This window comes from Oncorhynchus mykiss, chromosome 2, assembly GCF_013265735.2.
Source record: "Oncorhynchus mykiss isolate Arlee chromosome 2, USDA_OmykA_1.1, whole genome shotgun sequence".
NCBI lineage: Eukaryota > Metazoa > Chordata > Actinopteri > Salmoniformes > Salmonidae > Oncorhynchus > Oncorhynchus mykiss.
The window spans coordinates 41,230,033-41,248,280 of NC_048566.1; the positions used below are offsets into that span (position 1 = coordinate 41,230,033).

General features: G+C 43.5%; 2 protein-coding genes across 3 annotated transcripts in view; both read right to left on the reverse strand.

Annotated features, from left to right (window-relative positions):
• Positions 1 to 7,487, reverse strand: part of LOC110489798 (R-spondin-2) — an 80,512-nt gene extending 73,025 nt beyond the window's left edge. The window contains exons 1-2 of one of the 2 annotated variants that reach the window (XM_036948433.1): positions 6,863 to 7,487; positions 6,262 to 6,440 (exon numbers count right to left, since the gene is read on the reverse strand). In XM_036948433.1, the coding sequence (XP_036804328.1) occupies positions 6,262 to 6,361 (100 nt within the window). In that variant the 5' untranslated portion in view covers positions 6,362 to 6,440; positions 6,863 to 7,487. Of the gene's footprint in view, positions 1 to 6,261; positions 6,565 to 6,862 lie in introns of both variants that reach the window. The other variant, XM_021562721.2, reaches the window with a different exon arrangement.
• Positions 7,488 to 9,859: 2,372 nt separating this feature from the next.
• The window catches only part of LOC110489806 (eukaryotic translation initiation factor 3 subunit E), a 45,871-nt gene continuing 37,482 nt past the window's right edge, over positions 9,860 to 18,248 (reverse strand). The window contains exons 10-13 of the mRNA XM_021562732.2: positions 17,139 to 17,248; positions 11,882 to 11,984; positions 11,219 to 11,353; positions 9,860 to 10,070 (exon numbers count right to left, since the gene is read on the reverse strand). Of these exons, the coding sequence (XP_021418407.1) occupies positions 10,035 to 10,070; positions 11,219 to 11,353; positions 11,882 to 11,984; positions 17,139 to 17,248 (384 nt within the window). The 3' untranslated portion in view covers positions 9,860 to 10,034. The remainder of the gene's footprint in view (positions 10,071 to 11,218; positions 11,354 to 11,881; positions 11,985 to 17,138; positions 17,249 to 18,248) is intronic.

Genomic DNA, 18,248 nt, shown 5'->3' on the forward strand with positions numbered 1-18,248 from the left:
TTTCTGAATGTTCTTCGCCCAGCATACACCCCTCCAACCAGACATGCTTTATCTTCTCATTTACTGGATACAGAGTTCAAGTGAAGGTCAAGCAAATCATAGAGAAAGCAGACTGTAAGCAGACTGTATTGCAATCATATCTGATGGGTGGTCGAATGTTTGTGGGCAACGAATAATTAACTACTTCATCTCCACCCCTCAACCAGTATTCTACAAGAGCACAGACACAAGTGCTCTTGTGTCTGAGACATACCAGTCTCTACATTGCAGATGAGCTGCAGGCAGTCATCAATGACCTTGGACACACAGAAGGTATTTGCACTGGTGACAGACAATGCTGCGAACATGAAGGCTGCTTGGTCTAAAGTGGAGGAGTCCTACCTTCACATCACACCCATTGGCGGTGCTGCTCATGCATTGAATCTGCTCCTCACGGACAGCATGGCACTGAAAACAATGGATACACTCTACAAGAGAGCCAAGGAAATGGTTAGGTATGTGAATGGTCATCAAGTTACAGCAGCAATCTACCTCACCAAGCAAAGTGAGAAGAATAAGAGCACCACATTGAAGCTGCCCAGCATCACCCTTTGGGGGGGTGTTGTCATCATGTTTGACAGTCTCCTGGAAATGGCCATATCACAGTCAAGAAGATCTCATATCAAGAGGATCCTACTGGATTATATACAGTGCCTTGCGAAAGTATTCGGCCCTCTTGAACTTTGCGACCTTTTGCCACATTTCAGGCTTCAAACATAAAGATATAAAACTGTATTTTTTTGTGAAGAATCAACAACAACAACTGGGACACAATCATGAAGTGGAACGACATTTATTGGATATTTCAAACTTTTTTAACAAATCAAAAACTGAAAAATTGGGCGTGCAAAATTATTCAGCCCCCTTAAGTTAATACTTTGTAGCGCCACCTTTTGCTGCGATTACAGCTGTAAGTCGCTTGGGGTATGTCTCTATCAGTTTTGCACATCGAGAGACTGAACATTTTTCCCATTCCTCCTTGCAAAACAGCTTGAGCTCAGTGAGGTTGGATGGAGAGCATTTGTGAACAGCAGTTTTCAGTTCTTTCCACAGATTCTCGATTGGATTCAGGTCTGGACTTTGACTTGGCCATTCTAACACCTGGATATGTTTATTTTTGAACCATTCCATTGTAGATTTTGCTTTATGTTTTGGATCATTGTCTTGTTGGAAGACAAATCTCCGTCCCAGTCTCAGGTCTTTTGCAGACTCCATCAGGTTTCCTGTATTTGGCTCCATCCATCTTCCCATCAATTTTAACCATCTTCCCTGTCCCTGCTGAAGAAAAGCAGGCCCAAACCATGATGCTGCCACCACCATGTTTGACAGTGGGGATGGTGTGTTCAGCTGTGTTGCTTTTACGCCAAACATAACGTTTTGCATTGTTGCCAAAAAGTTCAATTTTGGTTTCATCTGACCAGAGCACCTTCTTCCACATGTTTGGTGTGTCTCCCAGGTGGCTTGTGGCAAACTTTAAACGACACTTTTTATGGATATCTTTAAGAAATGGCTTTCTTCTTGCCACTCTTCCATTAAGGCCAGATTTGTGCAATATACGACTGATTGTTGTCCTATGGACAGAGTCTCCCACCTCAGCTGTAGATCTCTGCAGTTCATCCAGAGTGATCATGGGCCTCTTGGCTGCATCTCTGATCAGTCTTCTCCTTGTATGAGCTGAAAGTTTAGAGGGACGGCCAGGTCTTGGTAGATTTGCAGTGGTCTGATACTCCTTCCATTTCAATATTATCGCTTGCACAGTGCTCCTTGGGATGTTTAAAGCTTGGGAAATCTTTTTGTATCCAAATCCGGCTTTAAACTTCTTCACAACAGTATCTCGGACCTGCCTGGTGTGTTCCTTGTTCTTCATGATGCTCTCTGCGCTTTTAACGGACCTCTGAGACTATCACAGTGCAGGTGCATTTATACGGAGACTTGATTACACACAGGTGGATTGTATTTATCATCATTAGTCATTTAGGTAAACATTGGATCATTCAGAGATCCTCACTGAACTTCTGGAGAGAGTTTGCTGCACTGAAAGTAAAGGGGCTGAATAATTTTGCACGCCCAATTTTTCAGTTTTTGATTTGTTAAAAAAGTTTGAAATATCCAATAAATCTGTAAACCTATAGCAGTAGCCATTGCACGGATTAAGGGAGACAATGCCATCCTGTCTGATGTTCGACGCCGCTTGCAGATGTAAGAGAAGAAATCCGTACTGCCCTGCCCACTTCACTGTTGCTCCAAGCAGAGGAAACTGCAGTTATGAAATACATCAAAAAGCGTGAAGACTTCTGCCTGAAGCCCATACACACTACAGCGTACACGTTGGACCCCAAGTATGTTGGCAAGAGCATCCTGTCTGGTGCAGAGATCAACAAGGCCTATAATGTGATATAATTGCCATGTCTTGCCACCTTGGCCTGGATGAGGGCAAGGTTCTTGGCAGTCTGGCGAAGTACACCTCCAAGCAAGGGCTTTGGGATGGAGATGCAATATGGCAGTAGTGCCAGCATATCTCATCAGCCACCTGGTGGAAGGGACTTTGTGGATCTGAGGCTATTTCCCCTGTTGCCTCCATCATCTTCCAAATCCCACCAATATCAGCCTCCTCAGAGCGCAACTGGTCCTTGTTTGGGAACACACACACCAAAGCACGCAACAGGCTGACCAATACAACAGTTGAAAAATTGGTGGCAATCCGGAATTTTTTTTGGCTTTTTAAGCCTGACAATGAGCCATCCTCAACAAGGTTGAAAAGTGACAGTGTAGATGAGGCCTCAGAGTCTGATGTTCAAGAGGTGGACATTGAGGAGGTCCAGGGAGAAGACATGGAAGCCTGAGAGGAAGACAACCAAAGCTTTAGTTTCTAGACTATCATTTTACAGATGTATGTTGAAAACGGTTTTGGGAGATGTGATGGATCATTGGGGATCATTCAATATTCCCTTTCTTTTGTTGTTCAGTGAAATCATCCCATGTGAAGAGAACTCATTTAATTCAAGTTCAATTCGTAACTAAATTGTTTTTTTACATTTCTATTGGAAAGATTTAATCATTTGCAATTATGTCTACTTATGATAAGGTAAAAGGTTTATGTTTCTGTCTCCATATATGGTAAATATATTCAATGCAAAAAACATCTACATTTAAATGGTATTAATATTAATTTGCATATCTTTCCGTTCATTCCCATATATTCCCGTTAATTCCCACGGAAAGTTTCCAACTCTGAATATTCCCCAAAATGTGCAACCCTAGTGCTGTACAGTCTTTCACTACTATAGCCATTTCCTAGTAGTGGATTTACAAACTCCCCTGACCCATGGTGCATCTCTTCCTCCAGGCAACATTGGTACTTGAGTCTGTTTTTATGTAGTCAGCAGGTGGCATCATTAGCCAGAGAATAAAAATGAAAACCAATATCCTTGAGTGTAGCAATGATATCATAGGAGGCTTCATTGGCATGAGTTCCCCTTTTTTAGTGGGCGGGGTAGAGGAGTAAGGAGGTGTAAATCATTGGTTTAATATGAAGAGAAAAAACAATAACTACAGTGGAACAGGGGATTGAGTCATGTAGTAGAGTATAGGAGTTGCTTGCAAGACATGATCAAACCATTTACACCACAGATTCCCTTAATTTAGCCTTAGCCTGACTCTCTTACAGTTTGCCTTTGAACACAGACTGTTGCCGACGAGAACTGCCCTGCTTTTCACCCTTGCATTCCCATACACTTCCCTAGCTAATCCAATCATATACTCTATGTCAACGGCAAAGGCTCTACTACTTATTTCAGCCAACTTATTTGAATTTATTTCAGCCTGAAAGGTAAAGACATTTGTTCCTCTACACACAGGATATTTTTCTTTACCCATAAAATATATATGCCTGGGGAGCTTAACGTGACCAATTCCATATTCAGTTTTTAAAATGTGTCTGGGACAGAACATTCCAGACTGATTTGGAAACCTCACTATGTTACTGCTGCTTGCCAGACATACTGTATGTAGAGCTGTCATAGTGAACCTCGAGGGCAAGGCACAAATATTCAGCCCTCTCAGAGCACATTGAACAGTGATCTCTCTCTCACATGCTTCTCTCAATAACCATAATAAATAAAGGAAGGAAGTGAAAACCTAAAGCTTTGCTGCCTGCCAGTGTGCTAAATGTCGCTTTTGGCCTCAGTTGGGCCATTCCATTCCAAAACAACAGGAACCAATCCTCCACCTCCCGCCAAAGAACTATCTGTACAAAACCCATACATTGCTGAGGGCTGGAGCATCCAGTTTGAGATGTTCAGAGAGTTTACGGTAATGTGTGTACAGCTCAGCCTAATCCCACCCTCAGGGTCAAATGTATAAATTAACCTTTTGCTCTCACCTTCAGCCACCACCCCCTCCCTCCCTCTCTCTCTCTCTTGCACACACACACAAGGGTTATACCTCTCTAGCCTGCTAGCCGAAAGCATTTCAGCCACTTCTATCAACAACAAACACAGAAACACAAACAAACACACACACCTATGCCATTATCAATTTTCCTCTCTCCCTACAAGCATCTCAAACTTAACCAGTTCCACTCCGTGCCAAAAGGTTTGATCCCATTAAGAACATTATAGTATGGAGCATCTGAGATCACCAATCCTAGGAGAAAAATAGAGGAGCGGAGAAAAGTGTGTGTGCCAGTACCCTACAGTGATTGCTTGATTATTTGCAGATGGGCAGTGGAAGGCTTGCAGCCAGGAGTGGAGGTTCCCCCTGGCATGCCTTGCATATGATTAAATGTGTGATTGCCTTACAATTTACAACCCCCAAAAAACATGCATTGAGAAGAGTACTGTACTCCACACCACACCGTATAGACCTAACATGTTCAGTTTAGGGCATTTGTGCTATAACCAGGGGTCAGTAAGAAACAGCACACACACTTCAGATTAAGCAGTGTTCCCACTCTCCCTTGCCACCACTGGAGTAAGGACCTTGCTTATGGGGGGGGGGGGGTGCTGCTGCTAACAGCAGGCACACTGATGTCACAGTCTGCTCATTCATTCCACCTTGCTGTTTTTACCAATGGGCTAAATCCCCAGAGGCGATTGTTATGCGTGTACCAACTGTTCAAAGATAACTCTGCGGTTATGAGATCAATTAAATCCAGCTTAGGAGGTTGAAGAGGACGAATTCATGACAGGGGAAGGGGGTTCCGCATCTATTCATTAAAACTCCCACAATACGCCCCCCTAAGCCGCTGCGCTCGACAATAGATACAGAGCCGCACTGCCATCTTTTCACCGTCTAGTCGCTGTAGCCTACTAAGCAGTACCACATTTAATTAAAGACACAGACCTCTCTTTGTTGGCACGGACAGTCGGACAGGTAAAAGCACAGAGAGCCCGAAGCAATGTGGGGTAGCCTAGGCTATTTGACCAAACGACTCACCAACCGCAACTATGTAAGAAACGCGAAGCAGATAACAATATCACAAATCTTATCAGGCATACTTGGGTTGGCAGCAAACAATGACCGTTATGTGTCCAAAACGCACATTTTGCGCATTTGCCAAAATGTCCCCAAAACATAACTTCAAGAATTACCTGTAATCTAGTAATACAACTAACTATGTCTTTGAGTGGTGAAGTCTAGCCAATTTGTTACAATTTAGTAAAATATTTTCCACGTTGAACTCATGAAGTCGCGAACAGTTGCCTTGTAAAATATGCCCACAGTCTGGGCAGACTCGGCTACTGGTTTCACTATCCGTTTGGCGGGATGGATATATTAGGTGGCTCGAATCCATTTTTTTCTGCGCTTTTAATCTTCTAGTGGCAGTTGGTTGATAATATCAGAGTGCATAAAACTCATCCAGGAACGCACTTACCAGAAATGCATCACCTCAATCAAATACCCCAGACCTAGTCTACAGGATGCTGGACGGTCACTGTATCCTGATCAATAAACTACGCTCAGGGCGATGATAGTGTCAACTTGTAGGCGACGTGTTATGTCTGAATAAACTGGCAATCTAATCAATAAGCAGAACTGGATATACAATGGCAACAAATGTTGAGTCAACTCTTGGTCTCAAAATGTTTCATATTAGCTGTTCGACCATGTCTATTTTTATTTTTATAATGTTGCTGGCTCAGAAACTATCCAAAACTTCTCGCTCTGAACTGTCACATTGGCAAGGATGATATATGCATATATAGACGATTTTTCACTTACCTCTTTTGTTCCTCCTCCAGCGATTTGACTGCGTTTGACAGTTGCTGTACTCCATACAGTGCAACACGATTAAAGCCAATGAGAAAAGTCGAAACTGCATCTGGACGGCTGGTGTTCCGACTCGAATAAGAAGTGCCAGTGGTGTTGGGATGAATTATCTGGTTCGTGTCCTCCAGTTTCTTGAATGATTCCAATTTGTCACACATTAAACGAGCAGCGACAACATAATATCTCACCACTGAATAATATCATTTTATGAAGTTTATGAAGTTCACCCTTCATTCACAAGTGTCCCTTTGAGTGCTGTAAAAATAAAGATATGGGTTATTGTGATAACAAATGTGACAATATCAACATCTATCCAAACACGGGAAGAATACTTGATCTATGGAGTTTAGGAGGCTAAGCCTATTGTATTTAAATACACTGCAATAATGAAAAAAAATTCTGCCCCACGTGTTAATTTATTCTCAATTCTCGACAAAAGAGCTTGGTATGAAATTAATGCATAACATTCTAACGCTTCTCAAACAAGCAATAACCTTCCAATATAATGAGCGCAAGAAGCTGCGTTTAACAATGAACACAACATGAAACATACCTGCATATGTGACAGTCTAAATCCACTTCAGAAAGCCACAGTGGATTTGGAGCATACAGCATCACCTCTTGTATGAAAAGTTATTCTGAAGAGAACAGAGGTCCGAGTGATCTCCCTGAGATGCACGCGAGTTTTATTCCGATAATACCTGCTTCCCCGGTGAAAGCGTGTCCTTCTTCACTTCAACAAACTTGTCTACACCATTCAGACGTCTCGTTTTACCTTGGGGTTTAAAGCAAAGGATATAAACCCAGTAGATTCTCCTCTAGATTGTCTGCATCTGCGCTTCGAGCCGAGGTGAAGTGGTAGGTTACTACTGGTCCTGATGCTTGGGTTGCTTTCTCATATAGCTGCTCCTGTCACGTGGAGATCTCTAGATCTGTGGGGCTGCTCAGAATTAGAAGCCCCTTGACCAGAGTGAAGTATTTTTTCTTATTATTTTAGATAATGAAGATGACACATGCTATTTAGCTGCCTAGGTCCTCTCACACAACACCGAGGCTCCCTCAGGGTCCTAGTGCAGGAAATAAATAAACGCAGCCGTTTTGATTCTCGTGTGAAATGAGGCACAACACGTGACGTTTGAGTGGGGTATTGTTGTAAGCTATCATCACCCCTAGTTTGGAAGTTGAATGACCTATAGGCACTCTCTCTCAAATTCCAAATGAAACTTTACGTTTTTTTCTATGTGGTTTGGAAACGGAGTTTGTTTGGTCGTTCAATTATGAACCATTGACCAATGAGAAGTGGTCTTGCTCAAAATGGGCCTATCACCGACATGTGTGCACCCTTTCTTTCACATTTAACACCAACAGGAAACGTCTTCTCAACGATATATCTTGTCGGGAGTAGTACCTGCATGGTTAAACTGTTATTTCCACCATATGACAAATATGTCTATTCATGCCTCAAAAAGCTAGTGAATTGCAGTGCAAGTTATTCTCATTTTAGGATTTCAAAGAAAACATATTGCTGTATGGCTTTGACTCGGATGTATTTAATAGTCTAATTTGAATGGATAAATTGGGAAGACAATGATCATCATCAATGTTTTACCTTCATCGTCGTTGCCGTCATTGCCATTTGCTCCCAAGAAACAAGAATGCATGAACTTCAAAAGCTGCAAAGGCCTTACTCTGGGAGAATGTCATGTGATTGGACAACTATTTGCTCCACTAATGAATGTGATAAAGTTAGTAACTTTAACGGTTAAACAATCTACCTAATCAATTGACACAACACTAAAAATAATTAACAAACCATTAGCATCACCTCAAAATACCTTAGGATAGGCCTACTACCTGTCCTGAAAAAAAAAAAAAAAAAATCTCAGGTTAGGCCTTACTTCAGATTTCCTGATACCCACAAGGTCCAGTGTTCACCTCCTGTTCTGGTAGAAATGGGATGTAAATGCTGTACCCCGTTTGGACCACTAGGTGTGGCACTTAATCTTTTATTTATTCTAGGAAATTAGTTTGTCAGGTGCTTATCAGGACAACTGTCTGCTACCAAATGGGAAGCAATATCCTACTCAAAATAAAGTGTTTTAGGAAATGACTGAGGCCCAGGGGTTACAGATTGGTGTAAAGCATTTGCTACGCTCAATACGTAGTCCTTGTATAGAAAGCACACGTCTAAACCTTGGATGTTTTCTGAAAAGCCAGAGGTCAATTCAGTCTGACCAGTCAACAAGAAAATGAAAAACAGTAAGGTCCGTAAAAAAAATTGGAATGAATGTTTTAAATCACTACCAAAGGCTTTGTAGTGAAAACCATTAATGATTTGTATTTACCAATACCCTGCTCGAGTTATATAACAAACATTCAAACAGAGCACGATTAAAAATGATTTATTGTAGACAATGGAGGGAGGAGCTGTGTCATATAGGAATATCAACCCACAGACAAAACCAGAGACCTTCCATGACATTTACCATTTTTACACATTGTCACACTGGTTTTATACAAGACACAGGAGAAAAGGGGAGAGTGTTCTAACCTCAAGCAATAACACAATACACGTTTTCCATTTCAGCAGAGGATCCGCTTGCAAACCTTTTGTGGGAGGAAAACCTCAGACAATATGTAAAAACAAAATCGTGGAAGCATCCCTGCCAAAACCAATAGTGAACTTCTGCCTGTTTATTACTTTATTCTCGTGCAGTGACAGACATTGTGGTCAAAGGGTTGTTTGCGGCAAGTCTGGTATTGGTCTGGACATCCGACTAAAACAACACAGGAGAGTGCACTGGTAAGGTGAACGATAATTAAGGGCTAGGATAACTTATTTTCATGATGAGTCATGGCGAAGGACCGGTAAACCAATCACTTTATCCTCCCCGCTGGCCTGGTCCAAGGTGACGTCAGTGTTTGAATCGTCTGGCTCCGAGCCCCGAGTGCCATGGAAGCAGGAAGCACCTCTTCCTTTCTCTCCAGAGATGCAGCAGCCTATGGAAGTTTCAGTCTACCGAAGGACCACCAGTCACACACAAGAGTAGTCACCTACCTGAAACCATCTCCCCGTCGAGAACAAGGTAAAGTTGAGGTAAAGGGAAAGAAAGTTACATGAGAACACAGAAGCTGAAGGAAGAGTTGGTGAGAGCAGGAGGTGAGGAGCGCTAGAGGCACATTAAACTGATTCGTCTGGCTAATGGAGGTTTACGAGTCCCTCATGTCCTCGGAGGGAAAGATGACTGGCAGAGAATATGACCACTATTAACTGTACATCACCTCTGTCTGCCCCCTCCTCCCACTTCCCCTGCTGTGTGACTGCCATGGTGAACTGGGCCACTAAAACACCATAAAACCCAATAGACTAAACAGTCATTCATCATTACAGCGCATACATGAGCCGTATCACCCAAAACAGTATTAACTGTCCCACTCAGTGACTTAATGCGCACATTAAAACTTCCAAGTATTACCAATGCAAAGTCAGACCACTTAGGCCTCAACCGCCATCTGTAATGTCCAGAAATAAAGCAATCATTGGTGGAAATGGTTTTTGCACGTCTGTTTTATTGAATCACTGATGACTTGAACCAAGGGGGGGGAAAAAAATCCTCTGCTCCTTGAGGGACAAGCAGAAAAAAACAGAAAAAAAAACAGGATGTTGTTGCTGGATGGGAATGCTGTGTAGAAACAGGAATAAAAACATTCTCGGTGGTGTCTTGCTAAAAGCCAGTCTCTTGACCTGCCCAGTTGGGTGTCTAGGGGGGAAAAAGTTAGAGAAAAGGGAGGAGAGGTTAGACTACCAGTTGACAGACATACATTATTTTGTTTGAGATTTAATGAATTCTGTGTCCACATTACAAATAAATTATGTGACGAATTAGAAACATAGAAATCCCCATGAGTGTATGTAGTTGTACACTTGAAGTGGACTTAAAATGGAATGCATGCCGAACCCCCAAACAGCCCATCCAGACAGCAGGCAGTAAATGTATTAGAAGTGATTTGTAGCCCTGAGGATGTAATGACACTGTTGTTTGCGGTCTCTTGTCTAATTGCAGAAATCACTTAATGAGGGCCTCTGCTTTTACTGAACAGAGTTATAGCAGCTCTCTTACTGCAGATATTCAAACAAAAGGGAGGTGGTAACTAAACACATCAAAAGATACCTACTCAGAACTGGACATTTAAAAGGGGGGACATTTAAAGCACACTAGTTGGCCCCGTCGTGATTAGATAGTTATTATAAATATAATCTGAGAGGGTCGGTGAGGCAGTGGACTGACTCATTTAAAAAAAGGTTAAGAATCTGTTTGACTGTGGTTTTACATACATGTCCTTCTCTCCCCAACTTCAAGGAGCACTGCTGGCATGGGGAGAGGGTTGGGCTCAGGGATGTGCGCGATTAATGAAGATTGCCTTCGTGGAATAGTCTTACATACCATTCATACACAGTCAAGATCAAAACAGACCGAAATTTGGACCCCAAGCCAAACATCTGTGGGGACCTGTACTAAGTGGAGGGAACTCCGTAGTCTTGAGTAATGTTCAGTGAGGCTAGTGTGAGAATCAACCTTATTTACACAGAGGTAGCTGAGTCACAGCCCTGTTTTACAGCGGTGTTGACATCTACCTTGTCATTAGGCCTATGAAGATCAAAGGGATGATGAAAGTGCCCGCTAGCTCCGTTAAAAACTGCTCTTACTGGCTGATTCCGTGTCAAGTGGAACGTTTTGTTGAAGCTGGTTCGTCGACATTCTTCTAGCCCCGTTCTCTGAGCTGATCATTTCAAGAGGGCTTTGAACTCTGTCACCCACGTAAGAGACACAGTCAGCTGGAAAAGGGAATAGGTAGTCTAGTCTTTGACAAGGGATGGGAGGGTGGGTAGTGGTGACAACTCGCTTACCTCGTTCCTGCTGGCATGGGCCATCTTCTTCTCGATGTTCATGGCCAGCATCTGGCTCCTGAAGGACAGGCTCTTTGTCTTCTCAATCACCTGCTGGTACGGCGACACAGCGTTGTTCCCCATCACCACGTGACCCTGGATAAGAACAGGACAGGGTGAGGCGCGCACAGTTAGGCCTAAACACACAGCGGGGAGAGCCAATCACATCTGGTCTCATAGACACCATACCACCAACCGCCAGCCTCTCGGGACACATTTATGTAAATCTCAGTACACATCAAGGTAATTCTGTCATTCCAGACTGAGTGGCTAGGGTATGATTTGATGATTACAGAAAACTCTGCGCCGTGACGGGTATGCCAAAACATGCAAAACCCAATGTGGAGGAAAACAAGGACATAAAAAGGTTACGGTATTGTGGTCGCTTACTTCATACTGTGTTGATTTCCCTCCTATTATGCTAATGGCAGACAAATCCCATGCCTTGGTATTCTAGTCTAAAATCATTCTACAGTTATGCACTTATACTGCATCTTGAGGTACACCGCAGAATAAGCTCCCCGATTAGGAAGGAGTTTAATTTAAAAAAAATATATATACTAATCAATTGCGTGGGAGCCGAGGTCATTGATTGACGAGGAAGACGCAGGGTGTCAGTCTTACCAGTTTGGAGTCTATCTTGGCATCCAGCCTGGCGTTGCGGATAAGGTTGACAATCCACCTCTCCGCCTCCTCGGGGGTCATGTTCAGCTTGTCTGCCAGCATGCTGAGGAAGAGCAGAGGAGAAACTGGGTTTTTAGAAGCCGAGTGGAACAATACACGTGTTCGCCGATTAAATAGGTGGTACAGACGTTTAGTTGCTAATTGTTTAAAGAAAAGTTAATATACACACATAAGACGTCACATTAATCAATTGGGCCGTGGAAAGGTGTACCCCTCTGTCCAATGAGGCCATTTCTGGGCAATATTTGTCCCTTTAGGGGAATAAAGTTCAGTACAGCCTCTAATGTACTGAAGCAGACCGTAGAAAAGTCCACTCATCCACTCAAGGAAAAAAAAGCCAAGATTAACAGTGTACAAAACATGCTCTTTCCATGAGAGACTGATCAGGTAAATCCAGGTGAAAGCTATGATCTATAATTGAAGTCACTTGTTAAATCCACTTCAAATCAGTGTAGATTAAGGGGCGGCATGTTGAGTCAGCATTCCCTGTGGAACACTTGCCACCTTGTGGAGTCCATGCCCCGATGAATTGAGGCTGTTCTGGGGGTAAAAAGGGGGTGCAACTGTATATTAGGAAGGTGTTCCTAATGTTTTGTGCACTCGGTGTATATGACAATCCTTTTCAGTGGATGTCTGATGCCATACCTCCACATTTGCTACACTACCCAATATGATGAATGGGCTGCATTAGGACCGTAACAAAGCTAACAGGACAACGCTAATACAATACTAAGTCATACACATTCTTAGGCTAAAAGGCATATAAAGTAAAATAATGACATGTCAAAGCAACGGGATCAGGGGAACATAGCAAATAGTCTTACGTGAACTAGAATAGAGGATGTAATGACTCCCCAGGCTAACTCAATTAGGAGTCCGTTGGAATCCCGGGTTTCTCTCCCCCAGTCACTTTACTCTTTGATGTTCTCTCCTGGACACACACACTTACATTCTCCCCACCTGGCCCAGAGCCTGCCATGACAGAGCGGGACCTGCTACTGTCCCCCAAATGAAAGCCAGGTTGCTGCCGGGGTGCTCTTTGATAGAGCGGTGGGACATGGATGTGTCACCGAGAGAGAGAGGTGGGGGGGCGCCTGGCGCTCTTTGAACCAAAGCCTCTTCCAGTGCAGCTGGCCTCCCTTGCGGCTTTGAAAATAACTAAACCCCCTTGATACTACCACCACCACCACCACCTAGACCCACTCTTTCCTGCCTTCCACATTTCCTGCTGGTCCCCCATTTCATATTAGGGGCCTATAAATATACCCATTTCTTCCACCACCACAAGCAGTACAGTTCATTCTCATCCCAAAACCCAGTCACCTAACACACAAATGGAACACACTCCGCGTTGAATGAACCTCATCAATACGCTCGTTTAACAACAGATACTAGTGTGCGAGAGACCGTGAGTTCGTTTTGAAAAGTGCACCCCACTAAATATAATTTCATGCTCCATTAATCAAGTTCCTTCTCCCCCACGGAGGAGATCAGAGAGACAGACCTGTGAGTAAGCCAGATCCTCGCTGCCCCAAACCACCTCTCACGCTATGGGTTCAGACCCAGTCCACAATAGTCGCCAATACCAGCAGGCCCGTTTCAACGGTCACTTCCCAAATGCTGACTTCTTTAAAGACTTTCTCCCTCGTAAATTCCCATTTGGAAATAACCTCATTTGGGATAATGTTTGCCTTTCCTCAAGGCCCGACAGCAAAAACACATTCTCGTCACTCTGACCCAGCTTGGCATCTTTTTTGAAAAACGTAGCAAAACCACGTACAGAGGGGGTTGAAATTACATCAACGTCTGTAAGGGGCATAAAAAACCCCCAACAAATAATAAACAGCATTACCTCAGCATAAAGAGGCACTGCCTCGGGGCATTCCAAGTAACAAGAGCGTGATGATCCATCACCACTTTCACCACAGCAGTGTTGAAGGAGGTGGGATACCAGAAGAGAAAAACACCAGTTAAGCATTGATTAACGTTGAATCCCCACGGGCTGGTGGGGCACGATCAACCTGTCACTCACACCCAAATAACTAAATCTGCCCCCCCCGAATGCCTCGGCCGGACAGCCGATTACGGCAAAATGCTGTGGAAAGCAAAATTGCACTTACGGCTCATTATGAAGGACCTAGCAAGCAGGAACACTGTCAGTTGTCCACTCACATGAGTTTAGGTTGTGATGGCTAACATGTGTCTGCCATTCAGGAGTGACACAAACACTAAGGAGAGACAGGCCGCGCCAGTCGGGTCAAAAAGACTCTGGTGTAGGTCTATAATAAATGTTCATGAAGTGTAAACTCGGCATTGATTGATAATTACAGCAATTTTCACAGCAAAAGCAAATTCATTTAACAGACAATCTGTGTTTAACAAAGTCTAACGGTAGTAGGCGTTATCCAACTTTTAATTCCGTTGAAGACTGTACAAAACAGTCAGCCAAGAAACAGGGTAGGTGGACAAACTGAGTCTACACCCTAGTCCTGACACTCGACACAATTTAATTAAATGATCTGTTTCAAAATGTAACCCCAGAGATTTGCGATTGCCGCAGAGGGGTACGAATAGAGTGTTTGTTTGGCAATTCCATCAAGTGGAGGGCACATGTCAGTCAAACCAGACTCAGATCCGAGATCAAGACAAACATGATCCTGTTTCCTCACAGGGAGTTCACCTTGGCCCTAACTCCCTGCAGAATGTGATCTCCCCAGCAACACGCAGTGCCCCAGGTCTTAACTTTTATCTTAACCTGGAGCTCCAGAAGATGGGGAAGGGGATATGAATGGAAGAGGGGGGGGGGGGGGGGGGGGGGGGGGGCAGACCTACAAACTCAACTACAGGCATATCCCTTGGCCCTTAAGCCAACTAGACAGCCTACTTGACTGGTTTTGTTTTACACAGCCATAGCCCTGTTCCTTGGGGGGGGGGGGGGGGGGGGGGGTCTCGCTTTCATTACAACCTCTTACTCACTCTGGCTTCTCAGCGTTCAATTTCAGGCTGGGGCTGGGGAGACGGAAATACTCCTGTGAGTCTCTCAACCACCCTCACACTCGGGGAGAGGTTAGGCATGGGGGGGGATAACTGTATTAGAGAGGGAAAACTCCCATAGAAGTGCCCCCCTTCTTAAAGTGGCTGGGCTCAGACGAATGCATTGTTAAACACTACCATATGATAGCATTAAGTAAATCCGAGCCATTTGGAACGACCCCCGATTTCAGCTTGTTGGGGTAAAATAAATTTTTCGGGAAACGGAAAATGACCGTGTGGTCTTTCTAATGACTCAATTGTGAAGTGGAAAGATCTTCCATTTTACATCCAAGTCCACAACAATACTACTCCAACTATCAGAGAACTTAAGTGTTAGGAAAACAGTGATGGGTGATGGGAAAAGACATCCACTACCTTTCCATGTGCCACATTTCAATGTCAGCTGACAGACCGTCTTATGTACGTACTGACAAAGTCACTGGACAGTGTACCAATTGGGGTCAATGAAATACGACTGGCTATCAACATTCAAAGGAAGTCAAATATGGTAATATTAAGTTTGTGACTTCAAAAAATGAAAACCAAATTGTAAAAACATACCCAAGTCTAGACAAAAGGATATGTGGATGCAATTACGGAGCATAAGATCAAATCGTGGGGTCAAATTTTCACTGCCTCCTTTTTTACATGAGCCTTTCTGCATAAAGTAACTAAATTACCCGCACTTCTGGTCTACTTTTGTCCCATGCCATGGGCAAAAAAAGCAAGCTAAATATCTGTGAAACCTTCATAGCCAACAGCTGTAAAAATGTCTCATTAAAAACAGGCATCAGATTCACTTGAGTCCATGCTTGGATGCAGAGAGCTTCTGGGTAGCCGACTAATGACATGGAATTTGAGCGTTTGTCAAAAATAAACTACGTGTTCTGTCCATCGTCATCGCAACGATTTTAAATAAACACGGAAATCCCTGACACTGCCGATCGCCGCTGTGTTTGCACCTCAACTCAGCTTGTTACCTCAGCTAACAAAGACCTACAAACACAGGAGAAAAAAAATTGGAAAAGTCACAATTCGACTTCCTACTGTTACCACTAACCTTTGTGGTCTTTAACAAGTAAATATATCCAATTGCAGCAAGTCTGCCAAAAAAAAAAAAAAAAAGAGCCGGGACTCCTAATCAATTCCAGACAATCTGGAGATTGACAGAGCCCTATCGTGTTCCATGGTTCAACCTTGACTACAGACCCCCACAGCTCAATATAACAGGCAGTGCAATCATTTGTCAAAAGTTACAATTCATTCACCCTTTCCATTCAATGTCCATTACAGCAAATTCCAAATATTCCATTCAAAGTTTGAGTCTAACCATTTTTGCCTTAGTACTGTTACTATATCTTTCTGAACGCATTTCCATAAGCACAAATGTCCAGTGTAGACTAAAAGCATCGAGGTAAAAAATAAATCGTTATTTTCTAGAATTGATGCACAAGAGGTAGCCAAATCCTTAATTGTGGACCATTATCTTTTCCCCCTAATGCTCACCATAATTAGCATTGACTAAATGTATTGTTTTGAGGACTATCCAAGGCAAATTTATTATACTGGATGTGACAAGGCTTAGGAAGCAAATGAAAAGAAGAACTTCAGAACCCTCTGAACACCAGCCACCCTGACCCAGCAAGACTCAGAAGTGGAGCTTCGCGGTTCCTCTCCATCAGCAGCTGGCAAAATCTGAAGCCATCAAGAACCTGACCTCTCCCTGAGAAAAACTTGTCCTTGGTTTGGTCTCTCACTCAGGTGGTCTTTAAAGTTTAGTGAGCAGAACAACCAGGAAGCAGTTAACGCTCGATTGCCTAATCCATAAAATGTATATGTGGAGATGAGTATTTGACTGGGGAAGGGGGCAATAAACACTTCTGTGGGGGGCATTCCTGTAATCACTCCACATATCCACCCTCTTCCTGCAGTTGGTCTGCTTAGCAAGCTCATTGGCTGGTGATGACCTTCCTGTGTAAGTCTTTAGCTAGTCTAAGCTGACCACTGCAGTGCATGGTGCACATCTTAGCATTTGGACAGTGATGGCGAATAACGGTACAGCAAAGACTGATCTCTTGCAATGTTCACCATACTTAAGTCCTGCAGCACCTTTCCTTTCTGTCAGTTCCCCAACTGGTGCTTTACGTCACTCCCTTGGTCTCACCTGATGCTGATGCACTGGTGGATCCTGCAGAAAGTCTCAAAGATGAACAGACGGGCATTCTCAATGAAGTCCTCCAGGCAAGCCACCAGGAAGAAGTCATTCACAAGCACCTGGAAGAGATGGAGGGAAATAAAAGTTAACAGTAACACAAATATTAGTGAGTATTTGTCTGTGTATGCATTTCTATAAAATACCACTGCAGGTGTTCAGGAAAGTAAAGCAGTTAAATTGAGGACAGAGTTAAATGACAGGTAAGCTAATTTGTAAACTCATTACTGCAATCAAGACTGGGTTCTGACTGAGTGGCCCTGGAGAGCCATAAAAGTGCAGGAGCAACAGGTTTCCCCCCTGCAGTCCATATTTGGGATTGAAGCCTCAATTTAAATTGTGGGAAAACCCAAGTCACCGTCAAATTAAAATGGAGCAGAAGAAAGCTTTTTTTTTTCTCCATACATGCAGGGAGGGTTTGGGGGGGTCTTGCTCTAGCCACATTTAAGTAACCAAGCGATTTACTTTGGCAAAAGTCTCAAAAAGGAGAAACCCCCATCTGTTAAATGTTTTTTTTTAAAGCCCAGGCCACTCGGGGTGCTCCAAAAATCAACCACAAATCTTTTAATTCAGCTGCCTCCACATGAAAACGGGAAACAAGAATGACCACAGCCACTGCACCGTTCATCTGTGCCCAGGGGTGCAGGGTCAATTGTGCAGTGCGGGAGAAACCAATTTATACACCAAACTCTCAGGGGTTATACAGCCACCATAGGGGCAAGAACACCCTCTGCTCAACATTAGAACACATGGGCTAGGGGCACTTCCAGGTCTAGCTGCACTGACAGACGGGCTACAGAAAAATTGCAAAGTTTACACCGCCATAAAATAGCAGTCAGAGAGCTACTTTAAGTGTTCATGAACCCATTGTGCATTCAAACATTGCTTCAAAAGGCATACATTCCTTTGTGGTCATTACTGCGTTCCTACTGTCTTTGAGTACTAGTTCACATCACAGACCTCAGTCTTCATAAGTTCTCCAAGAACTCAAAACTCTGTTTGCCTAAAGCTTAGAGCTGTTTCCACCCTCCATTTCTGCTTGAAGAAAACTCAATTACACAG